At 37.7% G+C, this 23772-nt stretch overlaps 1 protein-coding gene across 2 annotated transcripts in view; it reads left to right on the top strand.

Moving 5' to 3' along the window:
• The window catches only part of LOC150103869 (ATP-binding cassette sub-family A member 2-like), a 975482-nt gene that overhangs the window by 716699 nt on the left and 235011 nt on the right, over positions 1–23772 (top strand). For both annotated transcript variants that reach the window (XM_090397162.1, XM_090397161.1), the window contains exon 37: positions 15121–15244. In XM_090397162.1, coding sequence (XP_090253288.1) covers positions 15121–15244 — 124 coding nt within the window. The remainder of the gene's footprint in view (positions 1–15120; positions 15245–23772) is intronic.

Genomic DNA, 23772 nt, shown 5'->3' with positions numbered 1-23772 from the left:
CTATCCTGATACCTTATACTAACTATCCCATTCTGATTTGTTGTCCTTTGTACTTGCTCAGTCATATTATACACATTCATAAACTCAACTGCCTCCCTAAAGTCTGTATAATGTTGTTGACCTGCCGAATGTCCTGCATTCTGACAATATAGATGAACCAACATACCCTCTTCTTATATAAGATAGTGTGAAGAGGTGGCTGACTACTCCTCTGATGTTATTCGTTATTCACAAAGTCAAACTATCTCCTTAAACATGGTTGATCAAATGCATCAGTTTCTTGTTATCACTCTTACACAATATCCATATCTCAGCTCCATAACACAAAACAGAAAAAACCAGACTATGGTATATTTTAAGTTCTGTTTTTATTGATATTGTACTATCTTTCCAGTTTTTCCATAATTTTTGAAACACTCCTGAAGTCCTTCCCGAACTTCTACCCACTTCATTCCACACTTCACTAATATCAGTTACATAACTACAAAGATAACTTAAGCGAGCAATTTGCTCTATAGCACATCCTTTAAAGAAAGACAGAGGACTCATATTTATCAGCTGTATTCACTACAGTATTGCTAATCAAACCTAATTGACTCTCAGCATCATTAATTGAAACAGTAAAGGAATTCATTTCTTCCACATTATATGTGAATAAGGCCAAATCATCATCATAATCCAGAATAGATATTCTAAGATTCCTTGACTACTTAAATCCCCAATTCTTCCCTTGCAGAGTTTTGTTGATCACGAAATCAATTATAAGACAGAAAAGGTGACACATCCTATCTTACTCCAGTTGTTATTTTCAACCATTCACGATATGATTCATCAACATTAACACAAGCCTTATGTGTAAAGCAGTTATAATGATGATAAGTTTGTCAGATATTCCATAAGATCGTACAATTTTCTATAAATCAGCTGAATCAAAAGCCTTTTTGAAGCCAACAAAACATCTGATCACAGGTTTCTGAAATTCTAAACATTTCTCATGGATCTGTCTCAGTGAAAATATTTGGTCTATGCAGCTTCTTTCCTTTTTGAATTCACCTTCTTCATCTCTAAGATGCTCCTGTTGGGTATGATAATGCAGAGGCCCTTACCTGAAATAGACAATAAACTTATTTCCTTATAATTCTCGCATGCCATGCAGTCTCCTTTCTTTAAAATGAGCATCATTGTATTTATAGTAAAATCTAGGAATTTTACCATTTTAGTAGAGAATGTTCAGGATCTCAGTCAGTGAGGTCTTCCCTACTTCCTTTTAGCATTTCTGAAGTCATCTCATCATATCCTGGTGATTTATGAAGTTTAAATTTACTTATGGACAATCTAACCTCAGATAGTATAATGGGACTGATACGAAATTGGGAAGTGGAACCTAGTCTATTCAAAGGGTAATTGGATCACATATATTTTGATGAATTTGATCACAAGACTGAATATTGTTAAAAGAGCATCAAACTGCTTCTCCCACCATGCCATTCAATTGTGTTCTTATTATCTTTTAATGACTTCATTCCATTCTACTGCTTTCTTCATATTTTATTAATAAATTCATATAACCAATTAAAGATTCCAAGAAATTATATTCTTGATTTCACCATTTATCCAAAGCGTAAGCTATTGACTTCACATCTATTGCCTTAGTATCCCACAGTGCAAAGCACATATCCTTTTGGATGTAAAATACTATGCATTATGGGAAGGGACACTACCCAGACCAGTTTGGCCATTATTGAGGTGAAAAAATAAGGGATTGCTCATCATAGGCCTTAGAGTAGTTAGTATATGGGTGCAAGAGAGCCTGATAGTATTAGGAGAAAGAAAGGGCAGATAATATGAGAGATAGAGAAAAGTTCTCAGTTCTTTTATATCATCACATAGCCAAAAGCTGTCAGTTTTCCTTTTTCACCAATCTCATATAGATGAACAACCAGGAGACCAATTAAAACTAAAGTGTAAAGATGACTGATATCCAGGTGGTTAGCCTTATCTGAGTTAACTGCCTTGAGTTGGCCTTCTCTGCCTGGGATTGCTCTCCAGTCATCCCTGCAATTGACTTAAGACTACATTGAATTAATAGGATAGAACTATTTATAAAACCTCTCATAGCAAGAATAGACAGAATTTTATTTTCCCCTGGTGAATATTGCATAATGTGGGTGGTCTACACCATCTAGTGATAAATTTGATATCTTTTAAAATGCTTCTTTGACTGAACAATAAAATTTCCACAATACAATATTATAAAGCATTTGGATGTCATATTGCTGGTTTTCATATCCATGTTTTTTTTTTTAACCTTCCATAAATGGTATTTTAATTCATTAATTATAAAAATCAAAATTCTCTTCCAATTGCTGACAGGTGGTGGTTATTGGAAAAAAATAACCTGTTCTTTTGTAAATAGTGGCATGCCCAACACATTACATAATCTGTTCCAAATATGCAGAGCAAGAGGGGCAGCTGTAGAATGCATATTCTACTGTTTCCAATTGGTAACAGATGTCACAGATTGGCTCTCAGATATTAAAATACCTCCATTTGATGGCATTGACTGGAAGGTGGCCATATGCAATTCTTCAAGCAAGATCCTTCCTGTTAGGGTACCCTTGGAACTTCATCGAGTTATGAAACAAAATATTGTTGTTAGTACCCAACTGTGGAACTTCACAGCGAAAGAGATTAAAGATTTCTTTATACCAAATTTTACTTTTTTTAATGGAAAGAATGTCATTTTCAGAGTGTTTTAGAGTTAAGCACAGGATGTTATAGTATTCAGGAACAATCTCAGCTTTGGACCTTTATAGTGATTAACTCTAAACAGGCAAAGATGAAAACCCAAGTAGTACTGGAGAAGGTCTGCACATATGTGATTAGTTTGCAATATTTCATGGATTTTTGAAGCTGTATTGCTTAAATAGCAGAATTTTAACACTGGAAGTCCAAATCCTCCATGCTTCATTGATAGTTGAAGAAATTCCTTTTTAACTTCTTGGTATAGGCTGGAAAAATTGCAAATGTTTACTATATACAAGGTGGTATCAAAAAGTTTCGAGACTAGCTCTGTCTATGAGAAATTACTTTATTTATCTATGTTTACGCACTATCACCTTCAAAATAGTCCCCTTGCATATCAATACAGCACTCCCAGCATTCTTGCCACTTCTGAAATGTGTCCTGGAAGTCTTCTTTTCAAAGCATGTCAAGCACCTTCTGCGATTCGCACTGGATCTCCATAGTGGTGTCAAAACAGTGACCTTTGAGCTGAATCTTCATCTTCAAGAAGAGGGAAAAGTCTGCAGGAGCCAAATCTGGCGAGTAGGGTGGGTGCGGAAGTGAGATCATGTTGTTTCTGGTGAGAAACTCACGTGTGAGGAGAGCTCGGTGACAGGGTGCATTGTTCATGGAGCATCCAGTTTTTCGCACGCCACAGATCTGGTCACTTTTGCTGAATGTCCTCCCTCAGATGCCTTAAAACCTGGCAGTAGAACTTGCTATTGACTGGTCTGGACCCGGAGGATGAATTCTCGATGCACAATGCCACGAATCTCGAAAAACACGATGAGCATGCACTTCATCGAGCTGCGGACCTGCCTTGCCTTTTTCGGTCATGGAGATGATGGGCTCTTCCACTGTGAAGACTGTCGCTTTGTCTCAGGATCGTACCCATACACCCAAGTTTCATCACTGGTAATGATCTTCGACATGAAGGATGGGTCATCCACGGCACACTGACAGAGTTCTTGGCAGACTTCGACACGGTGTTCCTTCTGCTCCTGGGTCAGCAGCCTGGGGACAAACTTGGCAGCAATACGATGCATGTTCAAATCACACGAGGATTGCCTGGACTGTTCCGTATATGACACACTGACAATGGCAGCAGTGTTGTGGAGTGTTCTCCGACGATCCTTATGCACAAGTTGCCGAATGGTTTTTTTACATTTTGAGGGATTAAGCTCGTTGAAGGTCTTCCTGATCTCTCATTGTCTTCCAGTGATGTTCTTCTGCTCTTGAAGCATGCATGCCACTCAAAACACCTCAAATGACTCATTGCAGGATCGCCGTAAACTTGCCGAATCATGTCAAATGTCTCTGTGGCAGATTTTCCCAGTTTCATGCAGAATTTCACATTTGACCTTTGTTCTAACTTGCTGTCCATGATGAAATCGCAGATGTGGTAACGCAGGTGGTCAGAATAGCATCAGTTGCACACCTCCCAATGTACACAGGATGATGTCTTTTGGCACACTGACTTATGAAGGTAGGTGCTCCCTGTGACTGTGCGTGCAGTCTTGTGCTGCCATCTGTTGGCGTGTTACAAACATAGTCTCAAAACTTTTTGATACCACCTCGTAATTGCTTTTCTTCATCTTCTGTGATGTCTGTAATATTTATTATGTACAACTGAGCAGGAAAGATTATGGTTTTGAGTACTGTGGCTTTAGAAGAAAAGGTGAGTGTCCCTATTTTCCAGTCTTCTAACATTTCCAAGTTTTATATGTTCTTGGACTGGTAATATTGGATAAGTAGAGAAGAGAACTCAAAGTGTAACGAGGGATTCTCTCTTTGGGGTTAGTCCAAAAGGAATGGCTCCAAGATCCCACTTTCCATAAACTTTTAATTTTGTCTTGTCTGCATTAATAATTAACCCACTGCTTTTGCTGAATTTTTCCAAAATACCAAAAAATATATACAGGGTGTTCGGGATAAATTTGACATATTTATAATTAATTATATTTTTCCGTAAGTTACATGTATTAACACACACTTCTCTTCATTTAAAAGTTTGGACCCTTCTTCATTCATATACAAGATGTCAGAAAGGATGGATAGCTGGAACCCACCTGAATCATGGAAGAGAATAACTTGTATCATGATGATTCGTGCCGGCCATCAAAATAAGGATATTACGACTGCTGCCCAATGCTCCCTGAATACAGTAAAAACAATCAGGCATGAACTAGAGACTTGCAATGGTGACTACGAGGATGTAGCAAGAAGAACGATCCCTAGCAGACGATCTGATTGCGTTCGTACAGCAGAATTCCTCGCAAATCTGCAGGAACAGGTGTTGAAGAACCCTGGCATTGGAATTCTGGCTTTGTTCGTGGAGTTGCTAACTGTAGTCAAGCCCTGGATAACAAGGGTAGCCAATGGTAGGCCGTATGTATGGCAGCAGGATTCGGCCCCTTGCCACACCTCTGGGAAAAGTCAAAAATGGTTGTCTGAAAATTTCTACGACTTCACCAGTCCAAATGTTTGGCCTCCAAACTCCCCAGACCTTAACCCCATGGATTATTTTGTATGGGGCGCAGTTGAAAAAGACACCAATCGCACTTCCAGTAATACAAAAGCCCAGTTAATGGATAAAATGAAAACAGTTTTTGCGGCCCTTCCCAGGGAGACTGTAGCATCAGCTTGTTCGAGGTTCCGAAGCAGAATTGAAGCTGTGATCGATGCTAATGGTGGTTATTTTGAGTAAATCTTGTTGATAGTATTGTAATTAACTCTGCCTGTAATGTTTTTTTGTCAATTCATTAAATTTAATAGATACAAAGAAGATTTTCTTTTTCCTTACGAAACTGTCAAATTTATCCCGAACACCCTGTATATGGAATCATTATCCTTCAAAGTTCCGACTACATTATCTGCATATGCTAATAACTTATTTTCCTTTTTAGTTGAAAGAACTGTTATTCCTTGCACAGCATTTGTATTGTTGACTTGTAAGAAAGGTTCAAGAACAAATGCAAAGAGCAGTGGACTGAGATGGCAACCTTGCTTGACTCCTTTTTGAATTTTTACTGGATCTGACAGGAACCCATTAACTAGGAGACGGGTGGTTGAATTGGCATAGGCTTCTTTGATAACAGATAGCAGTTTTTTACCTACACCAATTTGCTGGAGGGTGTGGAAGAGAAAGGGATGCTTGAGTAATGTCTACTGATAGCACAAATTCTATATTTGTTGGTATTTTTAAACTAATCAATAATAAAAAAAAAGTGCTCAAACAAATTGGTAGCTTAGTACTGGAATGAAATTACCATGTGTAGTGAAAATTCTCTCCCTCACAAGGCACCATATTGCACAGCTGTATGCTTTCATAGATCTTATGTGGAACACTTATATTAGGAAATTCCTGTGTAATTTTCACACTGTTTTTAACTGACTCTTTTATAGATCGTTACTCAGATACCTCTACTCCTGTCATTTAGAATTTGACCTTATGACCAGGCTTTCTAAATATGCATTATAGCAACTGTAAAACTTTATTTTCTTAAATATTTGAGGATTTCTGCCAAGATCATCCAGTCCATCTGCTTTTCCATGTTTTGGGTTTCTGATGGTTTTTTCCCTACCTCACGTGTTGATATATATATATATACTTCTGATGCATTCTTCTTGAATATTATTATTATTATTAGACTTAGAAGTGATACTAAAGTTAAAGTAATGCAGAAGTCATACTTCCATATATAAGTACTCCTTGTATATTTTGGACTCCTTGGACACCTCCAAGGAGTCCGAAGACTCATAAAGGAAGGGCACCTACTCTACAACTCTGTCTTCACCACTTAATCCACCAAATACCATATCTTCTGCTCTGTTCTGTTAATGTCATTTTACAATCTTTCAAAGTAATTATTTCACCTATCTTGAATAACTTTATCTTCACTAAAATTTTATGTCAACTCATCTCTTATTCCTTCTACAAACATCTTTCTCCATTCCTAAGTTTTTTAATAGCCTAAATAGCATTTTGCTGCTTTCAATATAATTAGACTATTAAAAAATGTAAATTTTTTTTCTCTGTTGTCAGAAGATTCTGCTGCTTTTTTTTTTACATGTACAAATACTTCCACTTGCAAAAGGTCGTCAAGGTCCACAACTTACATTGACTCCCTTTCTCCAGTTTCACCAATCAAGCAGGCAGGGATGCTAAGGTGTTTGCCATCAGCAGTGACCTATCTCAGATCATCAGTCTTCTAACCACAATACCTGACAATCCCCTTCAAATTGCCAACACACTTTACCTCTTCCTCATAAGTTCCAGTTCCAGGTATACTGTGGCTGTCAGTTCTACTCTTGGTAACTTGGACCATAACCTCATACAAGTCTCTTTTGCCACAGAACTACCTTCATCCACCAGCTCACAGTCTCATGTCTTTTGGCACTACAAAGGTGCCATCTGGGAGTACCTCCATGGCTTCTATTCTTCCTTCCCATGGTCTTACTACTGCTTCACCTACTTCTGATCAAAACACCTGCTCAGAGAATGAATAACAGAAATCATACTCACAGGAGTGAAGGCTTTCATCCCTCATTCCACTCCAAGCACTCAGCCACCATCCAAGCCTTGGGTCTTAAAAAAGTGTGCCAATGCTGTAAAAGAAAAAACCTCTGCTTACACTGCAGCTTGCAATAGTCATAAAAGAATCATCACCAAGTTCAAGTCAGACTTTGAAAAGGCCAAATGCCGTAGACGCACCTCTTGCCCAAATGACAGTTGCTCCTTCTTGTCCCTTGCGAAGGCCATTGGGTGCAACTTCTGAGGTTTCCACCGCTCTCACATTTGGATGGTGCTATTACCTCACCTAAAGATCAGGCCACTTACACGCATCACTTTTCTCTTCTAATACCTGCATTGAAGAGCAGTGCAAAGTTCCCTTCCACTCTACCAAGAATGGCTCCCTTCATGTCACCCATTATCTTCTGACAAAAAGAAATCCAAAGAATTCTAAATAAACTGGACACAAACAAGGCATCTGGTCCTGGTGGTATCCCACCTATTGTGCTAAAAAATGGTGCCTCAGAACTAACACCTATCCTGTATTGCCTCTTCAGCCTAGTCTATTCAACTGGCATCTACCCTACAACATGGAAACAGGTCCACAGCCAACCCATCCCAAAGAAAGGTGATAAGAGTCAACCAATGAACTATCGTCCAATTGCTTTCACTTCTGCTCTTTTTAAAGCTATGGAGATGGTCATCAACAACTAACTCTTGAATCACCTAGAGTCACAAGAATTAATAAGTGACCAGCAGTATGGATTCCGCCACTCACAATGTGTATCTGATATCTTCTTGCTTTCAACACTCACTACTGGACTCAGGCCATGAAGAAATTTGGAGAAACTCACGTGGTTGCCCTCAACATTTCAAAGGCATTCATTCAGGTCTGATACAGTGCCTACTTAACAAACTGCTATCCTATGGTTTGCCTTCCTTACTCTGCAACTGGATCACCAACTTTCTCACTGATCACTCACTACATGTCACCGTGGACAGTTTACTCTCCTCAGATTTCCCCACCAATGCAGGAGTACCCCACGGTTCTGTTCTTTCACACTCTTTCTTTTGTATATAAATAACCTCCTCTCTCAGACTTCCAATCCTATCCATAGCTTTGCTGATGACAGTATACTTCATTCCTCCTTTTCATTTGACAAACCTTGTAGTTCTCAAATATTAGAATCCTCAAGATCTATGACCAGCAACCTGAATTCAGATCTCCTAGCTATACCTCAGTGGGGCAATGACCTTGTAAACTTCACTTCCACCAAAACACAGTCCTGTCTGATCTCTTGCAAGAAAGAGCTTGGATTTCTCTTCTTGGACTGACCTGCACCTCAGATCTTTCCTGGCACAACCATATTTCAACTATAGCTTCTGCAGCTGCAAAAAAACTTGGTGTACTGTTTGCACAAGACTACTTCACAGCTGCTAACTCTATACAAAACCCAAATCCAACCAGCCATTGAGTATTGCTCCCATATTTGGCTTGGTGCATGAAAATCCTCTCTAAGATTGCTCATTTCTGTCCAGAAGAGCACAGTCTGGCTAATTAATGACCCCTTTCTCACATACCACTTCAATCCTTCTCTCACAGATATTCAGTTTCTGCTTTGCCTTTTCTACAGATACTTTCATGGACAGTGCTCTGCTGAATTGGCCACTATTATTCCTGCACTCTCCTCCAAAATCGTTAAAACAAGAGCCACCGCAAGCCAACACCCTTTTACAGTCCACCTTGAAACTCACCAAACCAGCTTCACTGCCTTCTCTTTCATTTCATCTACTTCTGTCCTTTGGAATAGTCTTTCCCCAGTGCCTTCCCCAAAGATTACAACCCTCAGCTGTTCAAGCAAAATGTGAACAGATTCCTTCCTTCTTCTGTTCCTCTTGCCCACATATAGCACTGATGTGCTATAGGTCATATGGCCTTTTGTGTGTGGACCAAAAAAAAAAAAAATGCTGCTGAAATACAAACTGGTCTATAGTTTGACATTTCCAGTCTGCTACCACCTTTATGCAAGGGCACTGTGTTACCCTTCTTCCATTGTTTGGGCATTTTTCCCATGGCCATACTCTCATTGAAAAGCTGAATGGAGCTGTCAGTTCTTTAGCACATTCTCTCAATACCTGTGATGTTTTTAGAAGTGTTTTTGCCCTTCTAAACCTCAAACTTGTTCCATTCCTCTAGTATTCAAACCTATTTCTCTAGGATGAAAATACACCAATAGTGTTCATTGAACAACCTCTTCTATAAAGATGGGAACATTAAAGATAGGAAACGTTTCCATCTTTAATGTTCTTCCTCCATGTCCTCCGGTCCAGGGCATCTTCCCGACTCCATCCTTTCTCCCTAAGATCCTCTGCCACCTTATCCCTCCACCTGAGCTTGGGCCTGCCTCTTTTCCTCCTTCCCTCCACCTCCATGCACTCCACTCGTTTACCAACATACTCCTCTCTACATGACCCAACCACTTCAGCCCGCTTTCTTGTACCTCCTTACCGATCGGTCCCACCTTGACCGTTACTCTGATGTAGTCATTCCTTATCCTGTCCTTCGTCACACTACTCATCCATCTCAACATCTGCATCTCTGTCACCTCCATCTTCCTCTCCTGTGCCTTTGTTATAGGCCACATCTCTGCTCCATGAAGCATTGCTGGCCTCACCACCATCTTATATAGCTTTCCTTTCATCTTACAACTCACTCTCTTGTCGCACAGCACCCCTCTCATCTTCCTCCAGTTCGTCTAGCAGCATGTTATTCAGTGCTGTATTTCTTCATCCAGGTCTCCATTCCTTTCGACCACCGACCCGAGGTACTTGAATTTCTTCCCTGAAGTTAACCTTTCACCTTCCAGTTGTATAGCCAATATCCTCGGAACTCCCCGTTGACATATGTTCAGTCTTTACCCAGTTAATTCTCATGCCCCTCCAATACCTTTTTCCACTCTTCCAGGGTCTTTTCACGCTTCTCTTGGGATGATTCGCAAAGAACATTGTCGTTGCCAAACATCATGCTCCATGACCAGGTCAAGGAGGTAGGGCTCAGAGCTGATCCCTGATGGAGCCTGACGACAATGGGGAACCCCCTCTGTCATGCCAGCACTAGACCTGACCTGAGTTTTTGCTCCCTCATACATTTCCTTCACCAATCTCACGTACTTCTCTGACATTCCCTTCTTCCTCATACACCTCCATATCTCCTGCCTGGCCACTCTGTCATACGCCTTTTCCAGGTCTTTAAACTCCATATGCAGTTCCACCTGCATCTCCCTATATTTCTCCGTCTTAGCGCAAATATTGCATCCGTTGTCCCTCTTCCTGGAATAAATCCAAACTGCTTCTAACCAATTTTTGTTTCCTGTCGTATCCTTCCTTCAATTACTCTTTCCCATATCTTCAATGTGTGTGACATCAGCTTGATCCTTTGTAGTTGCCACAATCCTGAACAACTTTTCCTTTTCCTTTATAGATTGGGACGAGAATGCTTTTCTTCCATTCCTCTGGTATCTTTTCCTGTGCTGCTATTTTCCTCATCAGATCCCATAACATGTCTGCACAGTCGCTGCCCAGATTTCTCCACACTTCCCCAGATATCTGGTCTGCCCCCACAGCCTTTCCATTCTTCGTTTTTCTCAGTACCCAAAGCACTTCCTCTCTGCTGATGTCCTGCATTGATCCTTCATTTGCCTCTCCATCCTCATACCTCTCTCTTAGATTCTCCTCATTTTGCAGATTACGGAAATATTCTTTCCATCTTCCTCTAATTTTGTCCTCCTCTTGTAATACTACTCCTGAGGCATCCTTTATCTGCTTGACTGATGTTATGTCTTTTGAGGCCTTATCTCTAGCTCTTGCTATTCTCAACAACTGAGCTTCACTACCGTTTCTCTCCAGTACTTCATAAACCTCGTCAACTGCTCTTGCCACAACTCTCTTTGCATTTTTTTTCACTAATCTATATGCCTTCTTGTCGACTTTAGTTCCAGTCATGTTCCATTTTTTCTTTGCCTCTTTCTTTTCCTTGATCTCCAACTGCACCTCCTCATTCCACCACCACCATGCCTCCTTATCCTTGGGCGGCCCCTTTCCTGATGTTATACCGAGCACCTCTTCTCCAATTTTTCTAATAATCTGCCTAATTTACATCCCACCATTCTTCCACAACCTCTGCTAACTTCATTTCTTTCAGTACCTTTTCTTTAAACTTATTCCTTGGGCCTTGCTCTTCCAATTTCCACCACTTTATTTTCCTATCTTTCCGCCACTTCCGTCTATTCTTCTTTTCCCCGTTTATATGACATCTACCACAACCAACCTGTGCTGTGCCGCTAAGCTTTCTCCATTAATCACTTTACAATTTTTCACCTCCTTCAGATGTTTCCTACAGCACTTAATATAGTCAATCTGACCCATTCCATCCCCACTCTTATAGCTTATCAGGTGTCCAACTCTCTTCTTAAACCACGTGTTAGATATAGCCAGGTCGAAGGCCTGGTTGTTCATTGAAAAACTCCACTATGTTATTTACATCAGTTACTCTACTCCCATTTTTATCCAACAATCATTCTTCCACAGTCACTCCTTTTCCTACTCGCCTCATAATGAAAGAATTCCTTAGACTTTTCTTGGGATCTCAGGTAAATCTATTCCAGCTTTGCCTTCCTTACCATACTATTCACCCTAATGGCATGAATCTTATATTCTTCATGCATCTGCTCTCCTTATATCTCTTTCATAACTTCTTTTTTACCTGCAGTTCCCATTTGATATTGTTTGTCATCCACTTTGCACCAAATTGTGTTCTCTTCTTCTTCATTCACTGTATGCAACTTGCTATTGCTGCTAATAATTATTCCTTCACAAGTTCCCAAGCACTGATGATATTATTATTATTATTATGGGTATCTCCATGGAGTCAGTAGAATCATTGTGGGAAACCCAAACTATCAAAACAATATCTATCATCTCTCTTCTTGAATTCATTTACAGACGAAGAACTCACAACTGAGTCAGGCAATGCATTCCACTCATTTACCACACTTTTCCTTAATTTCCAGGGATGACCTCTTGTTCTTCCATCACTTTCACACAGATGAAATATTTCCCATGCATCAATCTTATAAAAACCTTTTAGTAATTTAAATGTTTCTATCATATCCTCTCTTTTCTGCCTATCAACAAACCGCTGCAATCCACAAGCTCTCAATCTATCAACGTAAGGAGCATTTTTTACATCAGTCACCAACTTAGTTACTCTCCTCTGAACCCTCTCCACAACCTCCTCATCTCTAAGGAATCCAGGTGACCAGACTTGAGCATACTAATCCAAATGTGGAAGTATCAATGCCTTATAAAGGGGAATAATAGCCTCTTTATCTCTTGATGTTAGTGTGTTCTTCAGTAACCAAGTAATCCTATGTGCAATCTTGGACATCTTAGCAATGTGTTCTCTGAACTTCATCTCCCTATCCACCAAACACCCCCCCCCCCCAGTCCCTAGCCTCATCAATCTCTTGGAGTACCGTTTCATCAATGTAGTACACAGCTGGTAATATTTTAATCCCAAAATGCATAACTTTACACTTTTCCACATTGAACTGACATCCATTATCTTTTACCCATTTTGCCAGCTTATTTAAATCATCCTGCAAACTAACTCACCATTCCAATTGCTCCATTCATGAAACTTCCCCAAGCAGATTTCTAAGACTATTATAATCACCTGCCTTATAATTCCACATGCATTTTTTTCTCTTTAATACTTCTGCACGTCTATTCATATTCCAAGGCAAATCCACATGGACTCTCCAACCAGTAGGGGAAGAAAGAGAGGAGATACCATCTCAGTTATAATCAGATTTTCTGATGCTGTGACCAAATCTGAAACTCCTGAACCTCATGTTCCTTCTACTACATGTTGCCGAAGACATTTTGTCCCTCAAGAATTCCAGAAATTCCATTCACTCAATGCTAGTATACATGCTGTTTCCTCTTCCTAATTTATACTGCTGTAGTTAAAATCTCTCATCACACCACTCTTTTTTTCACTTGCCAAACTCAACTACCTAAATATCTCTTGCCCTTCACTCTCTCTCTGTTTCCTGGCTTATAGCAAAATCCCACTAAATATCCTGCCCTGCCAGCCTGTACTTCACACAATATTGTCACATTTCTAGAAGGAATACTCTGTGTCATTAATGGAACTTTTGGCACACCTGTTTAACATGAGTCTTGCAGAGTTACTCCCAAAGCAGTGGAAGTTGGAAAAACTTGTTCCACATCACTTGGTTGGGGGGGGGGGGGGGAGAATAAGACTGACGCTTCCAGTCTGTGTTTCTGGAATTTTTCTTAAGATATTAGAGAGGTGAGAACTAAGATTCAGAAATGGGTTAATAATAATAGCAGCATTCTTTATTTTTTATGATGGTCAACATGGTTTTTTTTAAAAGGTCTGCTTATGTATTACAACGAGGTGACATATTTACTGAATATGAGAGATGCATATACAGTGATATACTTAGATTTTTTAAAGCCTCTTGATATACTTCCACATGACAAGCTGGTAGTAGCTAAACTGAAACAGATGGGATTAGATAATAGATGATTTGGATATCTGATTTACTCTCATGTAGGTATCAATAGGTTGTATATGGTATCCCAAAAGGTTACTAGTGGAGCCACAAAGATCAATTTGGGACCATTATTATTTAACTTATATATGAATGACATTGGGACCAGCTTAACTGGAGATGTGCAACTGTTTGCCATTGCTTAAAATTTGGGAAGAGTTATGAGAAGTAGAGGATATGTTGTGATCTCAGTAGATTATTTGAGTCGTCAAGTGAGTGGAGCTGCCAGTTTAATGCTGGAAAGTGCAAAGTCTTGAAATTTGTTAGGCAAGTTTGTGATGGTGTATATACAATTAATGGAGAAATTTTGAAGGAGGTAGAAAAGATGAGAGATTTGGGAGTGGTGGTTGACAAAGACTTGGAGTTAAGAGATCATGTTACTAAAAATGTAAGAATATTACAACTGATTGTGGCAGTGATGAGGTGGACATTGACATATAGAAGCAAAGAGATTATGGTTCCCTTGTTTAAGGCTTTGATCAGGCCACATATGGACTACTGTGTGGCCTGATCCACATATGGACTACTACTATTCTCACCCATTTGAAAACCAAGCAACCAGATCTGGTTGCTTGGTTTTCAAATGGGTGAGAATTTATTGGAGAGGGTCCAGAGAAGGCTTACTAAGTCATTGTCAGGTCTATGGAATGTCAGATATGAGGAGATATTGAGGAAATACAAGTTGCAGAGCCTTGTGAATAGGAGGAGAGAGAGAGAGAGAGAGAGAGAGAGAGAGAGAGGGGATATCATTGAGACATAAGTAGTAGAGGGGATTGTTACAAGATTAACATGGAGGAAATTTTTCATAGAGTAGAAGGAGACAGAAGTAGAACAGGACAGCCCTGGAATCTGTATAAGGATGGTGTGAGCAGGGGGAGTGAGGAGAAGTTTCTTTGCATGGAGAGTGAATGGTGAGGGGAATGCAAGTCAATGATCTGTTTGCATGAGAGAATGTGGTCCTCCTGTGATGAGTCCTTTGACTTCATCACAATATCATGGTCAGATATTAATAATAATATTGAAGAAACGATGTTAAATATCATTGCAATTTACTTTAATAGATGTTTATATGCTTTATATGTGCTTTGTTGTATAAAAATAATATTGTGTATTTACAAAAGAAAAAAGGTAACATTTTTCTCTTTCTTTTTTTTTTTTATTTTTTGAATATATTTTCTGCAGTATCTTAAAAATGTGCATGATGTACTGAAGATTGTGTTTCTTGTATTTCCAAACTATTGTCTGGGTGAAGGATTAATGGATATAGCTTTTAATGAGTATAAAAACTTCTTCTTTCTTAAAACTGGTAAGATGATTAAATTATTTCTGTTCATAAAAACATAATTTTTATAATTTTGAATGCTTTATTCTGTTTACTTTTCATATATCTTGCCATATCATTGGATAGTTATGGACACTTAAGGACCTGTTAAGAACTATATAAGAAGATATGTCGTCATAAATACAAATTATTCGTTGTGTGTGTGGGCGTGCACACATATTTGTATATATATATATATATGTAGTTGGCTAAGTGGTTAGCGTATCCTCTCTCCAGCCAAGAGGCTGCGGGTTCAAATCCTGTGTAGGCATGGATGTTTGTGATTGTCTTCTCCCAATATGGACTTGGTCACCATGGGAGTTGTAGACCCAAAACCTCCCACAATGGGAGAGGCCTTTACCCTGCAGTAGGTAGATAAATAGGCTGTTAATTTAATTTAATTTTATTTTTTTAATATATGTGTGTGTGTGTATATACATATATATATATATATATATATCAACTTCACAGAGCATCTTTGACCTAAGTGCCCATTTCTGGCATAACATCAAGCAATCTTAGGAAGGTTTTTAGTGCACCCAAAATGTGAGAATATTATTGTAAAGCTTGAGTAAATTTCAGATTTATTTGTTAGGAATATTGGTGAAAAATAGTGTCTTAGAATGAAATCTTCCAAACATAAGACTGGAACACTTGTAAGTGTTCCAAAGGTAAACGTTTGGAGAAAGATACTATAAGTGTGATTATTTGATGACAAGACAACAAGTAAGGAGAATGAAGAAAGAACTGTTAGAGGAAAGAGAGGTGGGGGAATGCAAGTGAGCAAGGAAGAAACACATTGGTAAGAGGTGGGGATGTATGGAGACTCATTGATCCATGGTATGCAAGATAGAATGCCTGAGAAGTGTTTGTGCTCAAATTTGTCTTGTTATGCAGTAGCGGTGAAAGAATTGTGAACCTGAAGCCTACCCAGGAAGTGCTCAGCCTCCTAGCCATGCATGACCTTGAAAGTTTTCCCCACACGTATTGTTATACTTGGTCTCCCTCCAGACATTATTTTATGGAGTAAGTAGTAGTTAAATTATTCATTATCTGTTTTGGGAGACTCCTGATGTATTACCTTCAGATTCAGTCAAATATACTATCCATCTGCAAGTCTGGGAAAACCAGTTTAATTGCTGAATCTCCTCATGCAAGCAGAATATGATGACTCATCTTCATGTGGATGAGGTGTCCTAGATCCATCCATAGACAGCTAATCTTTACCAAATATGTTAATAGCACTGGCAATAGTTTGAAGCAAGATATCCATACCTGTCATACCTCTCCTTAAATTCATTCACTGACAAAGCAGTCACAACCACCTCTGGCAACTGATTCCACATATTCAACACACTCCAAGAAAAAGAATCTAGTCCTATCACTCTTGTTAGCCACTCTTTCTCAGATCTGCATTCAATAATTCAGATTTGGCCTTATTAAAGCTTTTAAAAAGGAACAATAACTTCTCTTTTCCTGCCAACAACCATGTAATCTCGGTATATGTGCATAATAATCTGTATGTAGGTATGTATACGTGAAATAAACATGCAAACCACCTATAATTTTTGAGAAGACATATAGCTATAAAGAAATTATTGTGGTAACTCTTTTAAGACATTGATATGATTGTATTTAGAATACAATGCTCAAATTTCTATGGAATGTGTGTACTGGTAGAATGAAGAAAATTCCAATGAATTAAGATCATATTGTGACTTTAGGGAAACAAAGTTTGGTTTAATAGACTTCTGTGAAGAGCCATATAGATTAGTATAATCTATATGGCTTAGACAGAGCCATATAGATTAGTATAATACAGTTGGTGTCTGCTTATTGTGATTAATTGGAACCAAAAATAAATAAAAAATTGTGAATTTCCCAATTGGAAAGCAATGGGGACCAGCAGTTTTTTCTATCAAATTATCTAAATGTTGCTATTCCAATGATATAACATATAGATGGTGTTCTAACAAAGAATGTTGAGAAATGCTTTTGTCAAGATAGCATATACAAGGGTGGTCTGAAAAGTTCCCGGCCTAACAATGAAAAAACAAATTTATAATTTCAAAATTCTTTTTATTTTTCAACATAATTTCCCTTAAGACTATTACATTTATTCCAGTGATGCTACAGCACCATTATCCCATCCTTGTAGTGGTTCTCAGTAAGATCTGCAAAATACTCCTCTACAGCTGCAATCACCTCTTGATTCGAAGATAAATGCTGACCAGCAAGGAAGAGTTTTAGTTTGGGGAAAAGATAGAAGTCAGAGGGGAGCCAAATCTGGGGAATAGGGTGGATGTTCCAACAATTCATAGTGCAGATCCTTAATTTTCCCATTACCAAAACACCTTTGTGGGCAGGTGAATTGTCCTGATGAAAAATGATTTTTTTCTTTCTGCAAACAGGGTCTTTTCTCATGAATTTTTACATCTAGTCTGGTTAAAAGATCAGAATAATATTCCCCAGTTATTGTTTTACTCTTTTCAAGATAATTAATAAACAAAATGCCTTTAGCATCCCAACACACTGATGCCATGACCTTTCCTGCTGATGGAATTGACTTTGTCTTCTTTGGCACTGAACAACTGGCTTCTGTCCACTGCTTGGACTGCTGTTTGGATTCTGGTGTGTAATGGTGAATTCAGGTCTCATCCAATAGTAATAAATCAGTACAAAAAATCAGTTTTATTCTTGTTAAAACACTCCAAGCACTGTTCAGAAATTTTCATGCAAGTGCATTTTTGATCTACTGTTAACAAGTGCAGCACCCATCTTGCACAAAGCTTTTTCATATGCAATTCTTCATGCAAAACATATCCTACACATTCTTTTGAAATGCCTATAGTCTCAGCAATTTCATGCACTTTGACTCGCCAGTCATCTAATACAATATCATGCACTTGATCAATGATTTCTGGTATTGTTATACTTTTTGGATGTCCTTCACATGGATCAACTTCAAGACTGGTGTGTCCACGTTTAAAGTCGACAGCCCATTTCTTAATTGTCGAAAACGAAGGAGAAGAGTGCTCATAAACTTTTATGAACTTCGAATGAATTTCTTTTGGCATTAAACCTTCTTTTACAAAGAATTTTATAACCACACAATACTCAATTTTATCCATTTAAAGGGATACAGACAACACTTTTGCTTCAGACAGCTGAATTAAACTAACTACTTGATAGAATGACTTCCGATTTCACATGGATGCTTATGACAGATGTACCAACTTAGAAAAAAAAATCTTGCGAATAGTATTGCCATCTGTGGTCGAGGCTGAGAATGTTTCAGACCACTCTCGTATGTTAGAACAAAACCATAAATTACTTTTATTTTCACTTTTTCACTTTATTTAAAAATAAACTTTATTCACTTTATTTAAATAAAGTTTCACTTTATTTAAAAATAAAGTGAAACACTAAAAGAAAGGATAACTCACAGTTGATTTTGACAGATTACATCATTATGCAATATCAGCTACATGTTCATATCTTTTAGCTTGTTCAGTGATGTGAAGTTTCATATTCAATTCCTTAAAATTTTTTTTTAGGTTCGCTAGTTGTGTTTTTTGTTTTTATTTGAAACAGATCCCCTAGTGTTACTTTTTCTTTTCTGTGGGTACATAATAACAGTTTACCAATTCAAAATGCTATATTGAATCACTGAAGCTCCCTTTGACAAATAAAAATTTGTCAAATGTTCTGAAAAATCCCAAAATATGCACATCTTTTATGGGTACAATCTCTTTACTGATAGTGTCATGTGATATATGATCATAAAATATTTTATTCCGTTCTTGCAAATCATTTCTGCTAACAAAAATCTGCATCCTTTTCATGTCCATTTGCAGACCATTTCAGCAGTTTCTTTTCAGAAAGCAGTAAAATTTGCTTCCTTAGCTTAACAATTGTTATGGCATATAAAAAAAAAAAAACACATGTACAAAAAATATATAGAATTTTGTTCAAAAACTCCAATATATTTCATCCAATGTTGCATGGATATCATCAGAGAGACAGACTCAGGGCTGGCCTAACATGGTAAGCAGGTGATGCATCACACTGGGGTGCCTTCTTCAAGGGGTGCTGAAGTGAGTAGAAAAAAACACATTTTAATATTAGCGTTTATTAAATGCGGATATGCACTAAATACTGCGACTTTCAATAACATTTAGCAAAAACTGCAAGTTGTTTTTCCTATTGATAGATATCAGCAAGTTGTGAATGAGGGAACAATATCCCAGAAGAGGAAAGTTACTAGTGCTGTGCCTCGGGGGTCTGTTTTGGGGCCACTGTTGTATGTTAATAATATTGGATAATATTTGAATGGGGATATTCGGTTGTTTACAGAGGATGCAAAGTTGGGGCAAACTACAAGAAGTAGACATATGTTGTGACCTTACAGGAAGACTTGAATAGACTGAATGAATGAACATGGGATTGGGAGTGCCAGTTCAATGCTGCAAAATGTAAGGTTTTAAAGTTTGGAAAACAAAGATGGAATGTAGAATTAACTCTTCGTGGTTATATATTGTTGGAGATCGAGGAAATAAGAGATTTTGTGGTGATTGTGGATAAGGATTTAAAATTTAAATGACATATTGGCAAAGTTGCGAGGACAACACAATGAATTCTGGCAATGATGCAGATGACACTGACTTGTAGAAGTAAGGAGATTCTGGTTCCATTGTATAAGGATTTGATTAGGCCACATATAGATTACTGTGCACAGATTTGGTCACCTTGTTTTCAAAAGGATGAAATGTTGGAGAGTGTCCAGAGGCGATTGACTAAAATAGTTTCTGATCTCTGGAATTTTGAATATGAAGAACGGTTGTCTAAACCGTTCTTCATATCATATCATCCGTCTTCCTCCTATCCACTAGACTTTGCAAATTGCAGAGTCTAGTGGATAGGAAAGAGGAGTGATATGATAGAATGTACAAGTTAGTATGGGGTTGTTATAGGATTAACGTTGAAGAGGTTTTTCATGAAATGCTGGGTGATTGGGGGAGAACAAGAGGTCATTCCTGGAAGCTGTAAGGAGTGTGAGCAAGGGAGTGAGAAATAGGAAGTTTTTTTGCATGGAGAGTTGTGAATGATTGGAATGCATTGCCTGAGAGCATATTTTCTGCAAAGAATTTGAATATGTTTAAGACACTTTTTGATGAGCTGTGTGTATAACAAAAGGGACCTTCTAGATGAGTTTGTGATGCCATGGGTTCTTATGATAACAATAATTTTCACCATATATGGTGTAAATGGGAGTTGTTCAAAATGCTGCGTTTATAACTTCCGTATTTTGAACAGCTTTTCTCTTGGTAGCTTTCCATGTGCTCCTCTTAAAAGATCTATGGAATCAAAATACAGATTGTTGTTACATCACTCTGATTTTTCAACTATTTATCTTAATGTTCACTTTAAGACAACACTCTTAAAGTCTTAATACTATCAACTTTTATTTGGGCAGACCCTAGCTTGTTCTTCTCCAAAGTTCCCTTCCAGAATTTCTTTCAACCCTGTCTCACATATACTTGCATATAGTAAGGAAAATTCTGTATAATTCTTACATTAAGTTTTATTTCCTTTTTTTTTTTTTATAGATGAGCACTCTAAGAACTTTACTCCAGTCAATTGAATTTGTCTTTCTAACCAGACATTCAGAATTATGCAGTGTAACCACTGTGAAACTTTTATACTTCCATACATGCTTTGGAAAGGCTTATGTGTTAATTTGTTTTCATGGTATTGATTACAACACAGAATGATATGAAAATACATAGTTGAGCATTTCTGGCCAAAAATCAGCTTCCTATTTCAGCTGCCTTTCCACATTTTAGGTCAAAAATAACATTGATCATGAATGGACTTGATTTGGAAGTCAAAAGAAAGGTATGTAAACTAGAACAGCTTAAATGCAAGAGAGCAAAACTTCTGAATCAACTTATGTTTCTGAAAAAATGTAGAAACAATAATATAATTCAGAAGTTTTTATTTATCAAAGAACACTTCCATTCTAGAAGAGCCAAACAGATCTGTTGGAAAATATCTTTAGCATTATTACATGAGAAGATACAATACACAAGGTTTGCCCTAAGCCAGATTGACTCATTATTCCTTGATTTACACTACATTATTTCTAGCAGCATAGATGCTCACCTATGGTCCCATCTGGACAATATGATAAATGATACATACAATAGAACATTCCTAAATAGCAAGAACAGACATATAAAAAAAAATTAATGCTCTATATGAGAAGTGATTTAATTTAAGAGCTACCCTTCCTGATAATAAGGTTGTTTTCAACCTTTCACCTTTCAGATCACAATTTAACACCTGCAGAAGTTAGCATCCTAAAAAAGGTTTCAATTTTGCAGTCTAGTGACTGCAAAATTGAAACCTTTGTCCAGAGTACATACCTAAAATGGACATTATGTGTAACATCAAGAAGGCCCTTCACTTTTTTTCCTGAACCTATTGCAAATGTTATTAGGTTAAAGACTGCAATTCTTCTCTCATCTTCTTATCCTCCAAAAAAGAACATTAGCCCATTAGAAAAAAAGAGCACTGGCTAATTTAAAGAAGAACCAAGAGATAATAATACTTATTGCCGACAAAGGTAATTCTACCATCATCCTAAATACAAGGGATTATGTATCAAAAATCTCAATTTTACTCTCTGACACATCTACTTACTGTCAATTAGATTCTGACCCTACTTGAATGAACCATATAGAAACTGACAACTTTCTTCATAACATGAACACATGGCCCATAGATCTTAAGAGGAAACTGAAATCCGTGCATCCGTTAACTCCACATTTATATGGATCGCCGAAAGTACACAAGACTGATATACCTCTTTGTCCGATTGTAGATGGGATAAGTTCACCAACTTATTTATTATGCAAACATCTTGCACACATTAGAAATATACATGCATATATCAAAAATACACAGCATTTTGTTGAAAAGCTAAGAAAAATCTCCATATCATGAACAGACATTCTAGCAAGTTTAGATGCTGTCTTTATTTACAAACGTCCTGGTGAATGAAGTTATGACTCTCATAGAAAATCTGTTTCCTCAAGACATCTCCCAACTTTATAAACATTGTCTCAATTCAAATTTCTTCAGGTGGAATGGAAATAATCTACAAACAGCTTTCAGGCCTTGCAATGGGAAGTCCTCTATTTCCTCCATGTGAAGATTTATTCATGGAAATGTTCGAAAATGACATCTTATTATGTACGAATCCTAAACCATCAGTGTGGTGGAGATATGTTGACGACATATTTATAATATGGAAACACAGCGTGTCAGAGCTATGTGATTTTCTAACATCCATAAACTCGTTTCACCATAAAATCAAGTTCACCTTAGAACTTGAAAATGAAGGGAAATTACCTTTTCTGGACATGTTAATTGCAAAACAAAAGCATTGGTCTTAATGTGTTTCACCTCATTACACCATATTTCACAGAAATTAAGCATTATACATATACTGAAGAATAGGACGATCTCTATTATAAGAGATGAAAGAATATTAACAGAAAAATTAAATTTCGTTCTCCTAATATTAACTAACAATAGATATCCAAAAAAAAAAAAAAAATACAAAAAGAATACTATTCTCCAACCCCTCTCCACAAAAAATCCAGGACACTCTTTACAGGACTTCAATTTCCATTCCTTTTGACATACTTTCCCAAAAAACTGCCAACTTCCTCCAACGACATTCGGGTAGCCTTCAAACTGATTAAGACAGTACAGAATGTGTTATTTTCAATAAACACCATTGTGGCCTGAATTACATCAGATAAACTTCAAGAAATATAAAAATAAGACAAAAAAGAGCACATTGAAGACATCAACAACAACAGAGAGGACAGTTCTGGTTTAGCATTCCATTTTTCCAACACTAACCATAACATTTAATGACATAAAAGTATTATGCCATACACAGAAGATGACTATAGCTCCCACAACATAAAAGAAGCCGCAATAGTAATCCACTCACAAGGCATCTTGAACAGAAACCAAGGAATCCTTGGTGATATCTGGAAATCACTCATAAGATCTCTTCACACACACATCAGAGTTTAATTTTGCAGCTAATTATAGGATGCGCCTGCTTAACAATGTCTGACCAAGTGTTAGCATCCACGCTCCATGTATTTGTGTAATAGCTCCTATGAATTCAGTATTTTTCATTTTTCAGTTATGTATTGATTCTTAATCTTAGCTCGTTTGTTTTAAGCTGATATACATATATTCATCTAACCCAGAAGCCACCAGTTAATGTGGCGAAACTAGTCAGTTACTAGTTCAATCAAATTCTGACCAATAAAAACCCAATTTCAGTTATCTTATATAACTAGAAATTATCGCCCTGTCCTCCTGATCCAATCATTCTTGTCAAACGGATGCTTTTTTTTTGTGGACCTGAGGAGTAGGAAGAGCCGCTGGCATCCCCAAAACAATGTCTTCCCCCAGGAAGGTGT

Source organism: Typopeltis vanoorti, chromosome 8, assembly GCF_054136105.1.
Source record: "Typopeltis vanoorti isolate ZY-2024b chromosome 8, IOZ_Tvanoo_1.0, whole genome shotgun sequence".
Taxonomy (NCBI): domain Eukaryota; kingdom Metazoa; phylum Arthropoda; class Arachnida; order Uropygi; family Thelyphonidae; genus Typopeltis; species Typopeltis vanoorti.
The sequence above is the reverse complement of the archived record's forward strand: the minus strand, read 5'-3'. Positions and strand labels throughout refer to the sequence as shown.